The sequence below is a fragment of the Hipposideros armiger genome, unplaced genomic scaffold, assembly GCF_001890085.2.
Source record: "Hipposideros armiger isolate ML-2016 unplaced genomic scaffold, ASM189008v1 scaffold_639, whole genome shotgun sequence".
Taxonomy (NCBI): Eukaryota; Metazoa; Chordata; class Mammalia; order Chiroptera; family Hipposideridae; genus Hipposideros; species Hipposideros armiger.
The window spans coordinates 1,295,569-1,308,588 of record NW_017731989.1 but is presented as its reverse complement, the minus strand read 5'-3'; the positions used below and the strand labels follow the sequence as shown (position 1 = coordinate 1,308,588).

The 13,020-nt window shown below is 41.6% G+C and overlaps 1 protein-coding gene across 1 annotated transcript in view; it reads right to left on the bottom strand.

Annotated features, from left to right (window-relative positions):
• LOC109372476 (zinc finger protein 420-like) overlaps positions 1-13,020 on the bottom strand; it is a 38,106-nt gene that overhangs the window by 2,327 nt on the left and 22,759 nt on the right. The window contains exons 5-6 of the mRNA XM_019625741.1: positions 1,026-1,099; positions 2-408 (exon numbers count right to left, since the gene is read on the bottom strand). Coding sequence (XP_019481286.1) covers positions 2-408; positions 1,026-1,099 — 481 coding nt within the window. The remainder of the gene's footprint in view (position 1; positions 409-1,025; positions 1,100-13,020) is intronic.

Sequence of the window (13,020 nt, the reverse complement as noted above, 5' to 3'; positions counted from 1 at the left end):
CTCATGTCCAGTAAGATTTGAACGACGAATAAAGGCTCTCCCACATTCTCTACATTTGTAAGGCTTCTCTCCAGTATGGGTTTTCCAATGTCCCTTTAGACTGGGTAATTGACTAAAGGCTTTCCCACACGAAATACAATTGTAAGGTTCCTCTCCAGTATAAATATTCTCATGTTCAGTAAGATATAAAGTTTGGTTCAAAGACTCGTCATATTCACTGCATTTGTTTGACTTCTCTACAATATAACTATTCTGATGTGTAAGATTGGAGCTTTCATGAAAGTAATTCCCATATGTACAATGGTTCTCTGGAAACTGAAATCTCTGATGCTTATTAGGATCTGACTCTTGTTTAAAGTTTTTCCAAGATTCACTGAAGTGATAACTTCTCTCATCATTACACGTACTCTGGGAATCAATAAAGACAGAAAGGCCTTTAGTGAGGATTCTAATTTCATTAAACAGTAAAGTTGTTCCCCATTACTCCATAATATCTATGGAACCATGATGCTTCTATAAATACCCTCCCACATTCATGAAAATTACAGAATTTGAAACAAGAAAGGATTGTTTTTTGGTGAAAGAATAATGAAAGCCTGGTTAAGAGATTGTAAAATTGAGCACATTTAGAATTTCTACCTTCATTTTTAAATCTCTGATTTTTAAATGTTTGACTGAAAGTTTAATCTAATCCTGTATTTTAAATGATTCAAATGATTACCACACCATGAATTACATAACTTCCCACATATTCCACATTTCCTTTCAAAGAATATATATCTTTAATAAACTGTTTTCTACCTTTACATTCAGAAACAAGTGTTCTACTAATATACCTGCCTTAAAGTACAGGGATTCACAACATTTCTTAAATGTTTGATCTCTTCGGAAATGAGGATTTTACTATGAGAAACTGTCTCAGTTTGGTTATGTCCATCATAACACCCTTCAGCCCTTCACACTCCCTTCATATTCCCACTCTTTCTTAAGTGCAGATTGTCAATGCCGCACCTTCCTTATCTTACCAGTAGCATATTGTGGAATGAATCTTCTATTCCTGGGGTTGGCAACAAGTCCAAGGTGTCCTCAGAAGACATATCTGAAAGACACCAACTAAATTATCTCTCTTCCTACATGCGGTGAATATACTTTAAATTCTAACATACAAATTTAATACTGATTACAGGACTTAACAAGATGGCATAAGAGGAAACACCAAAACTCCCACCCTCCATGGAGACATGAATTCAGCAACAATTAATGACCCAATTAGTTTTCTGAGTACTCAGGAACCATGTTCAGAACAGCAAACCACATGAAAGAGTCACATCAAAGAGGGAAGAAAAGTTGCTTATATTTGCCAACAATTCTGTGCACCCTCTCTGGCACACATGGCAATGTTGTGAGAAAACCCCAATTGCCAGTTTCTTCTTATAGGAAAAAAGATGAGTGAACTTCGTGTCCCATAAACTCGCTTTGTGCAGCACCCTGAGGGACTCGTTTATCTTCTGCATGACACTGAGTGCTAAGGAAATGGCAGTGCAATGTGAATGCATTGTGGTGGCCACTAAGAAAAATGGTAAGTAATTGTTCAAACACCACAAAGAGCGCAGTACTGAAGACAAACATCAAGGATAGGAATATAACACTGCCTCTAAAGAAGAAACGAAAACATTTCAAACCGGAAAATTACATGCAAAAGACACAGAGAATACACATCTGCAGAACCAGTTTGATAGGCATAAGAATTTCAAGCTCAGGTGCCTCTTATTTTTGTTCGCTAGTACAAAGCAGGTCCACACAGCCTGGGATGGTGGCTGCTTCTTCTCCCAAACCACAACAAAAGATCACAACAAACAAACAAACAAAAAAAACAGAAAAACATAAACCAATCAGAGGAACAGACTAAATCTTGAGAAATTAGCCCAAAACAAACAGAGCTATAACCTGACCAAGAACTCAAAATACACTGTCATAACCTTAAAACTTTTTAAAGTTACCCCTAAAGTAACCACAATAAAATACCTAAAACAGACACACAAAAAGAAATCTAGAGAGAAATGAAAGCATGCCACTACTAACCAAAATCAACAAAAAAATAGCACACAGTTCAGAGGGGAGAACATGGGACAAAATAGCTACAAAAAGGGCAGAAAACAATTCTAAAATGGTTACAGTAGTCTCTCCATCTCAGTGATTACTTTAAATGAAAACCGATGAAACTCCCTGAATCAATAGACATGAGTTGCCTGAAAGGATAAATAAATATAATCCAGCTGCCTTCTGTCTACAAGAGACTCACTTTAGATGTGGGTTCACAAATGGGACCGAAGTCAAAGAATGGGAAATGTATTCCATAGAAACGGTCACCAATAAAAAGCACGGGTGGCCATAATGATATCAGAAAAATACACAGTAAGTATCAAAACGTGTCAGAACACAAAGAAGGACACTATATAATGATAAAATGGTAAATTCAACAGGAAGGTATAGCAATTATATTTGTGTAAAAAGTGGTGTAGCCAAAAACAACATGAAACTTCCTAAAAAATTATAAATACAACTATCATATGACCCAGCAATTCCACTACTGCCCATTATCCAGAGAAATCAAAAACACTAATTCAAAAAGTTATCTGGGCCGGCCGAGTGACTCGTTGGTTAAGAGTTGTCGTGGGAGTGCGAGATCTGAACAGCAGGGCCACTGGTTCCAATCTCACATGAGCCAGTGAGGCCGTACCCTCTACAGCTAAGATGGTGAACAACAGCTTGACCTGGAGCTGGACTGCTGTGAGTCGCCGGCGACGGTGTAGGCTGCAGTGAAGCTGCAGTGGGCTGCTGTGAGCTACCATGAATGGCCGGCAGCCCGCGTGAGTGGCCATCCAATGGTGGGCAACCAATCTGCCAAGCCAGGAAGAGTGCAATGATCACAATACCAATATGAGCCAGTAAAGCGATGTCCTCCACAACTAGACTGAAGAACAGGACAGCAACTTGTCTGTTCCCCTTCCCTGATTCCCCAATGCTGTTCCCTCTCCCAATTCCCCAATAAAATTGTTAAAAAACAAACAAAAACATATCTGTATCCCTACATCCACTGCAATATTATTTACAACAGACAAGATATATATGCCCATCAACCAATCAATGGATAAAGAAGATGTGATAAGTGTACACAATGGAATATTTCTCAAGAGGAGGAAAACGGAAATTCTGCCAGTGTCCACGTCGTACATGGACCTAGAGGGTATTAAGCTAAGTGAGATAACACAGACAGAGAAAGTCTAATGCCATAGAATTTCACTGATACATAAAAGCTAAAAAATAGAAACAAAAGAAGAAATAAAAAAAGATTCACATGGGCTGGCCTAGTGGCTCAGTTTGTTAAGAGTTAGCTTAAGAGCACGAGCTCTGAGCAACAGGGCCGCCAGTTCGATTCCCACATGGACCAGTGACACTGCACCTGAGCTGAGCTGCCAACAGGTGGCAGGATGGCTCAGCTGGTGAGAACACGTGCTCCTAACAACAAGCCTATCTGTTTGATAGTGGGCTACACCCGCCCACAACTTAACATTGAACTCAGCTCCTTCAGCTGAGCTGCCACGCCGATGGGTCACTGGATAGAGCGTGTGCTCTTAATAACAAGGCTATCGGTTCGACTTCTGCGTGGAATGATGGCTATGCCTACCTGCCACTAAGACTGAACTGAGCACCTTGAGCTGAGCTGCCACCTGGACGGCTGAGTGGATAGAGTGTGTACTCTTAAGAACAAGGCTGCCGGGTTTGACGCCCGCATGGGATGGTGGCTATGCCCACCCGCAACTAAGACTGAACTTGACACCTTGAGCTGAGCTGCCACCCAGATGGCTCAGAGGATAGAGCACACTCTTAACAACAAGACTGCTGGTTCGACTCCCACATGGGATGGTGGCTACTCCCACCTACTAAGGTTGAACACAGAACCTTGAACTTAAAGGCCACGAGCAGCCGATGGGCAGCCAGATGCTGATAGGCAGCCAGATGGTGATGGGCACCCTCCACAACTAAGATTAAAGAACAACAACTTGGCTGGTGTCCTGCCCCATTCACCAAATCTGTTCCCCTCCCCCAATTCTCCAATTAAAAAAAAAAAGAAAGTCTCACAGATACAGAGAATTAACTGATGGTTGCCAGAGAAGACAGGTCCATGGAAAAAGGCAAAAAAGGTGAAGGGGAATCAGAGGTATAAATGTCTAGTTATGAAAAGTCTAAAGTACAGGATGTAATACAGCTTAGGAAATATACTCAATGATATCGTGATTCCCTTGTAAGGTGACAGGTGTTACTTGAGTTGTATAGTGATCACTTTATAAGATAGGTAAATAAAGAATCACCATATTGTAAAACTGAAACAAATATAATATTGTATGTCACCGGTACTGTAAAAATAGAAATAAACACATACATGAAACAGTTGATCCCGTTTTGGACCACAATAAAAAATGTGATAACTCTTTTGACAATTTCACTTTTCCCAACAATTTTGTATTACCATTATAATGCAAAAACCACCACTATGCTTTACAATGATGAATGAATTAAAAGATTCCATTAGAGTTAACCTATACTACTGTCAGGATATTTAAGGAAACCTCGTCTCCATCAACACAAGATTCATTATATATTTATTCCAGAAATGAACACATACCTAGAATTGGAATTTAAATGTTATTATATATAAACTTAATTTCATACAGTTCGTGTTTTTTACAGGACAAATTCTTCACCCAGTTTCTTGTTTCAAATCGTAGTATTAATATTAACTTTTGAACTCCCATGTTTCAAATAAAATATTAATGAGCAAAAACAACAAACGAGTCATCGTCAAGAGTACAAACGAGAAGTCCCAGTCTGGGAAGGAGAAAAAGCACAAAGAAATACCTGTAAAGGTCTACTATGCAAAACACACAAAGACGTCTTCAAACTGATCAATGAGAAAACTACCAACCTCATTATATTATGGGCCATAGCCCTAAACAGACACCTCACTAGACAAGACATACAGAAGACAAAATGATATGTAAAAAGATGTTCAACATCATATGTCACCAGGGAAATGCACATGAAAACAACGATGAGAATTAAACACACAGCAAGTTAAACAACATGACACGCCTATTAGGAGGGGCCAGAACCCAGAACATGGACAACATCAAGTGCTGGTGAGGACGTGGAGCAGCAGGAACTTGCACTCACTCCAGGTGGGAACAAAAAATGCTGGAGCCTCTTGGGTACACAGTTTGGTGGTTCTTACATATCCTCTCATCATAAGATCAAGCAATTGTGGTTCTCTGTAGTTACCCAAAGAGTTGAAAACGTTTATCCACCCACTAGTCCACACGTGTGTGTTCACAGCAGCTTTATCCATAATTCAAAAACTAGGAAGCAACCAAGATGTGCCAACAGGTGAATGGAGAAGTAAACTGAGGTGCATACAGAAAATGGATTATTCAGTGCTATAGAGAAAGAAGATATCAAGCCATGAGAAGACATGGAGAAAACCTAGATACATATTAAGTGAAAGAAGCCAATCTGAAAAAGGCACATAATGTATCATTCCAGCTATGACATTTCAGAAAAGGCAAAATGATGAAGACAATAAAAATATCACTTCTGGCTGGTGTTTGCACGGGAGAGATGAACAGGTGGAGCACAGAGAATATTCAGAACTGTGACACTACTCTGCATGACACGTCATCATAAATGTTCCACACGCTCAGAATAGACAGTCCACAGTGAACCACAAGGAGAACTATGAACTCTGCGTGACAATTATGTGTCAATGTAGCTTCATCCTTGTAACAAATGTACCTCTGGGGGTAGAAGGGACGTGGACAAGGGGGAGGCTGTGCATTTGGGAGAGACATGTGGGAATTCTCTGTAACTTCTACTCCATTTTGCTGTGCCCTAAAAGTGCTCTTAACATAAGTCATCCTCAGGCTCCTGCTTCTCCTAAATATCTGTTCTCAGGTCCACATGTCTTTCCAAGTAGTTTGACATGCTCTTACAAGAACATAAATGTCTGCATCACAGTTAAAAAAACACTGTTATCTCTGCACAACAACTAGAATGACCATCAAAGATACACAAAATATCAAGTGTTGGCAAAAATGCAAAGAAATTGGACCCTTATGTTCTCTTGAATGAATTACCAACTGATGCAAACAGTATGAAAAATAATATGAAGGTCTCTCAAAAAATTAAAAATAGAATTGTGCTACGATGCAGACTTCCCACGTCTGTGTACATTTCTAAGAGACTTCAAAGGAGGCTCCGCAAGAGCCATGTGCACACCCATGCACACTGTAGCATTGTCCACAAAGCCTGTAATGGGTAGCAGCAGCCCAAATGGCCATCGATAGATCAACGGGCGAAGAAATGTAGCATAGATATACAACGGAGTATTATTCAGCCTTAAAATAGAAATATCTCCTCTCACCTGATACAACACAGAAAAACCCTGAGGACTTTTAAGTAAAGCTAACCAGTCACAAAACACAGATACTATATGAGTTCACTTCTGTGAGTCGCCTAGTGCAGTCCTCCTCATAGAAGAAAAAGAAGGGTAGTAGACACAGGCTTGGGGTGAAGGGAGATGATGAAGTGGTTGTTTAATGGGTACACAGTCAGTTTTGCAATATGAAAATTTCCAGAGATCAGTTGCACAACAGTGTGAATATACTTAACACGACTGGATTGTACAGGTACAGAGGGTAGAATTTTGGTCACGTTTTACCAAAATTGAAAATGAAAAATTATATCTAAAAAACTTACAGTTATATAACATTTCAAAAAATATTTTTAATTCAAAAAGTGGTTCTCTCACAAAGAGAATATCAAGTCATCAGTAAACAGATGTTAAATTAAGTCTATTACAACTACTTAACTGCACAGGATAAGAAAAGCACTAAGCATTAACAAAAGACATAAATAACATGAACCATGCACAAAGTTGCAGCAAAATGATACAAACATGCACATAATGTTAATGGCAATAGACATACGCCTGATTCGTATGTGAATCAAATCCCACATTCTCTTAAGTGTACTATGCTGAAAACTGTCATTCACATTCATGTATATAAGTAACATCCAAAACTGCAAGTAAATAAGTTTGAGGAAACTTCCATAAAAAAGAAAACACATTGTTACAGAACTGCAACATGAGAATAAGAGACAATGGATCCCAGAACTGTGAACACTACACAGATGAACTATTGAAGACAATCCTTATGTGGAACTGTTTCCACCGTTAATGTGGACTCATAAAGAGCAAGCATTCTCAATCATAGGAATACATGTTGTAGGAAAGGAAAATTTCCCAGACAATGCATTAGTCATTCCTAAACAGCTCTAAGGAAAATTTTAATAAATAACCATTGAAAACACACTGAAGAAATTTTCTTGTGATTAGTATATTTTGCTATTCTAACACAAAATAAATGGGGCTGTAATCCATCATCCAGAGGGGGGGGTAAAACCCCTTCACTGCTAAACAAAAGTACAAAGAATTTATAAAATATCAGAGAATCGAGTATCTGTAAAATCTACATTTCAGATTAAGGTACACCATGATTGAGAGACATGCTGATGAAGATAGATGACAAACCTTGTGATTACTTTTTGCCTGAAGTAAATTCAAATTGAGGAAGCAAACATGTTCCAAAATATGGGAACGTAATAATTCTACAAGTCACTTCTTACCAACGGGTTTCATTCGAGCATGTCGGAATCTCAAACCACTAATCTGACAAAGATCTATTCCAAAATGGAAAACATAGGAGGCCCAGGCCCAGGCAGTTCTGGACTGAACAAGATGGAATTATAATACGATAGTCACTAAGAAATCAGGGAACAATGGAGACCTTCTTATACAGTGGGCAATGCTCTAAGCTCCCCTATGGCATAAATTCATTTAAGAATTCTGTGAAGTAAACAGATACATTAAACTATTCTTACATGCAGGAATTGGGAGTAGACACTCAAAATTTCTAATGTTAGTTCATACAAAGCAAAGGGACATTTTGAAGTGAAACCAAGATTGACGGCTTCTGACTTTCGGGAGATGCCTCGCGCTGAGATGAAATTACTGAATCTGAACTTTGTAGAGTTATGTTTGACGCATCATTAGAATTAGAAATTATAAAGCAGAAAATATGTGACATCTCTACCCAGTGCCCCTGGCATTTCTGCTCCAAATATCAGGACCTCCAGCACTTCCTTCACAAACTCTTTATAAGAATCAATAACAGAACTTTAAATATGGCTTCAGGGAGAATTCCTCAGCAGTGCGCACAGATTTTCCTGGGCCCCCAAGGCAACGGAACAATATTCAACCCGTGACGGCTCCCACAGTCCAGTAAGATGACATCGGCACTCACTGAGATGTGGCCCAGATCACTGGGCAGTAGTGTGAGGACCCAGGCTCAGACCCTAGGCCAGACAAGCTATACCTTAGGCTAGACAGGCTCATTGTAGAAAATAAACCCACCCTAAGGAATTTTTTAAAAAGTCATACTTCAGCTAAGCATAGCAGAACATCCTGTTAAGCTAGCAGAATGCAGTTATAACTGACAGTAGAAGCTCACTTTTGCAAGAATTAGGTTTCAACAATAGATTATTGTACAGATAACCCATTTTCACACCTGGCTCAGGACGTTTTGCAATAACTGTTTTTTTTTGTTTTTTGTTTTTTTGCTTCTGTACACCTGCTTCTGCTCAAACTCCCGGAAATCAAGCCCCTATAAAACTTCCACCCTCCAAGACCTTGGGGCTGTTGTTCTCTTGCAAAGTGAGGCGGTCGCCAGGCTTGGCTGAATAAAGCTTTTGGAATGAAAAACTGTCTCTCAGGTCTATACTAACGAGCAAGGACCTAACATTTGGAAGCCCCAGCGAGATCTGGGCGGTCGGCTCATCTCCGCCACAGGTGCTTGCTGGCTCTCTGTCGGGGATGGCCACCCCCTGGTTCCAGGGCCCCAGCAACTGAGTTGGCGTCACCGGGAGTGGATTCTGGGCTCTGCAGCCGTCCCCTTTGCTCCAGAAGTTTTATTCATTTTGGAAATCCTTCGAAGGTAAGAGGTCTTCATGGTCTCTTGTTCTGGCCTGGGACTTGCCCCAGGTGTGGACTCTAAGGGGCCGGACGCGGCATGTACCCTTGAGTCTGGGGAGCTCCTGAGATACCAGCAAGTCTCCTGGTTGGTTGGGTCATGTACGAGTCACGCAGGTTCCCCTATCCGTGACTACTGGCCCTCTCCTCTAGATTCCTGGAGGGATTTGTGCTGTCTTTTGTTTTGGCGCCGTATTTCTCTCTATTGTTCTTTTCATCGCCTCGTCTGTCTCTGGGTTGTCTGTTTTGTGTTTCTTTTTGTTGTCTAATTCTTGTCACTCAGAGATGGGCACTTTCCAGTCCCGCCCGTCTTCTCCTTTGGTATATGTCCTAGGCCGCCACAAACATTCTCTGCATTGGCGGCCAGGGATCAGAGGCTCCAGGCGCCACCTGATGATGTTCCAGGGCTCCGGACTTACCCCTGCCTCTCTGATAGCCATACAGCGTCCGCTGTTAATGACCCTCAAGATTACTGGAGTCTCTTGGTACACCTCCAGAGACGTCGGCAGCGGGAACCAGTAAATTTCTCACGTTCCATTAAGGAGGCCTGTTTTGTTCTTCATAATCTTTAAGTAAACCTGGTATTTGGATGGGCCCTGTCTGTCTTCTATGTTTTTTAGGAGTCCGTTTAACAAAACTTGGTTCTGGTCTGGTTAATTGGTGCAAGGGGTTGTTGCACCTTCGTTCTGGTAAAGGAGTACACAAGGGGTACACCTAATATTTAACAAATGTCTGTCACATGGTCCCTGTCTTTTGTTGTCTTTTGAATCTGTTTGATAAACCTGGTATCTGGATAAATCTCTTGTATGGACCATGTTTCTTGTTGTCCTTTTTGTCTATTTGTTCATCGTCTCCTTAACGATCTCCCCTAGTTTCTTCCCCGATCCCTATCTTGTCGTGTAAATTAACCTTTGGTTTCAATCCCAGCCAGGAGCCCACTGGACAAAATATTAGGCCATTAAAAAATTATAGCTATAAGCTGTTAACCAAAAAGGAAATTAATGTTCTATTACAGTGCTACTTAGCCAATGTATATTTAAATTCTGGAGGGCACTGGTCACTCTATAGTTTATTAAGTTACACCATTTTGTAAATAAAATTATTCTGTCCAGAGAGTCTGAAAAATAAGGTAAAATTTCTTATGTGTAAGCCTCTTTGTGATTGTAGGGGTAATTATAAGATCTTAAAACTTTTCTGCAATTGTTAATAATTCTATTTATAAATATGATCACTAATATTCATGCTTGTCTATATTTTATATATAATGTAATGTTTTTGCCTCTGGATGGTGTTGCCAAATTGTATTTGATTAGCTTAAAAAAATATTTAATACTAAGGTTGGGTTAACTTTCGGTTATATAAATATATCTTTAAGGTTATTAGCACTAAGTATAGTATCTTTTATGTTAGCTGGGTTTACAGAAATAAATTCATGTTATCTGTCAAAAAATTTGTCAAAAAAAACAATAGCTTGGGTAATATTACATTTAAAATCTCATGGAGTTAAAAACTAATAAAATATTAACTAAAATAAGGTTTTAGATAAAACTTTTCAGTAATAACTATATAATGTAGATGCTTGGATATGGTTTGTCAGCATCTGTTAATAACTTAAGATTTTAATTTTACTAAGTTATGTTAAATGATAAAAGTTATTAAATATCTAAATATTTCAAGATAATGAAATACTAAAATATTAATTATTAGATAGGTCTAAGTTAATCTATTTCTGGCTTCTTTTTTTAAAGATTTTTATTGGCGAATTGGGGGATGGGAACAGCGTTGGGGAATCGGGGAAGGGGAACAAACAAGTTGCTGTTGTTTTGTTCTTCAGTCTAGTTGTGGAGGACGTTGTTTCACTGGCCCAAGTTGGCACCATCATTGCGCTCTTCCCGGGTGAGGCAGATCAGTCGCCGGCTTCTGGACGGCTGCTCATGGTGGCTGCTGGCCGCTCACGCTGGCTGCTGGCTACACACAGTAGCCCATGGCAACCCACTGCAGCAGGGGCTGCAGCCTACGCAGATGCCGGCAACTCGTGTCAGCCTAGCTCCAGGTTGAGCTGTTGTTCAGCATCTTAGCTGTAGAGGGCAGTGTCAGTGGACCTCATATGTGGGATCCGAACCGGGGCCCTCAGGCATTCCAAGCCAGCTCTTAACCAATGCGCCACTCGGCCGGCCCTATTTCTGGCTTCTTGTCACAGAAAAGCTAAAAGACAAAACTTATACTTCTAATGGTTACTAAATATATTATGGATTTGCTAATAAAAATACTGGTTACACTTCCAGTAAGATGGGGGGATAGACAGATGCTGTGCCAAGTACCTCCCAGGATCACACCAAAATTACAAATACTTTATAAGAATTTCAACCTCGGAACTTCCCGGACCCTAGATGAGCAGAACCTCTAAACGAAGGACTTAAAGAGGAGGCCATGTCAAGTCCGGTAGGAGGGGTGGAGACGAGAGAGGGCAAACCCTGTAAGGGTCACCTCAGCAGTGGGGAGGCTTCTCCGGTTGGGGGCGAGACCCTCCGGCCCCACATCACGCTCACCACTCCAGAGTTACGTTGCTGGGAAGAGGAGTTCTACGATAGCTGGAAGGAGAAAATATTGAGGACTCTCTTTGCTCGGCTCGGTGAGGCTGGGGGCGGCTGGAGAAACAGTGGAGCCAGCAAACAGACTCACTCACTGGTGAGCACTCACCTGGTTCCTGGTGGAGGGAGTAGCTTTGTGAGCGGCGCCCAGGAGCCTACAGGAAGGACTGAACTGAGTGCATTTGGCGCGGGAGCTGGAGGTATTGGGACCATTGTTCCCGTGGTGTGGTGCTCCCACACGAGTAGTGCACAGGAGGTCACCATTTTTTCAGGGCTGTGCCCTCCCACAGAGGCTCAGGTCTGGTACTGCATTGGTCTGCTGGAATTGGTGCAGGAGTGCATGTGTGCATGCGTGCGCATGCGACCTTGGATCCCCACCCTCCATACTGTTTGTGCTGCGTAGCGAGGGAAACACGGGCAAGCGCGCTCTGACTACAACAGACTGCTTATTGAGACCCGGAAGTGCGCGACTCGCCTTAGGTCCTGGATTTCTGCACGGCACGTGCAGAGTTGTCTTGGTGGCAATTGGCTGTCAGGCTGCGCGGCCTGATCTTTGAGCAGCTGATTGGGACAGGCTGAGACAGGGAGTTTTCCTGGGAGTGTGGGGCAGTGAGCTGTGCACCTGCGTGATTCAGCCAGGGCTTTCCAGGCGAGTTTGTGTGGGTTGGCTGCTGATGCAGGAGTGCATGCTGCTCGGACCCGGTGGGGGCCACTGACCACACCCTGTGGTGCCTTGGGGGCCTGCCCTGCCCACCTAGAGCTGTGTTGACAGGGACACCCTGAGCCCCTGGTCCCTAGCTCCTACCTCTGCAGGCCACAGAGGGTTTTTTTGCAGCAGCAGACAGCCCGCATCACCTGTGACGATCTTTGGTGGTGAGCACAGTTCCAGAGCACACAGCAACTAATTGTGGGAAGCTAACTTCAAGTCTAGAGGGAGGTCGGCACATGACGCACTGAGCCCTTCCCCCCAACAGCTGGTGCTGAATCGCCCAGAATCTCTCTATTGGTGAGCAAATGGTCTGCCGATTAAAGGGGGCAGAGAGCCCCTCCCTTTTTTCCCTCTCTTTTTCCTTTTTTTTCCCTTTTCTCCTTTCTCTTTTTTTTTTTTCTTTTTTCTTTCTAGGTGATCTAATACATCGAAGCAATCAGAGCAACACCAGAATGAAGAAACAAAGAAACATGTCCCAAGTAAAAGATCTGAAGAAACCTCAAGAAATGCAACTAAATGAAACAGGTATCCAACCTTTCAGAGACAGAGTTTAGAACACTGATGATAAGAATGTT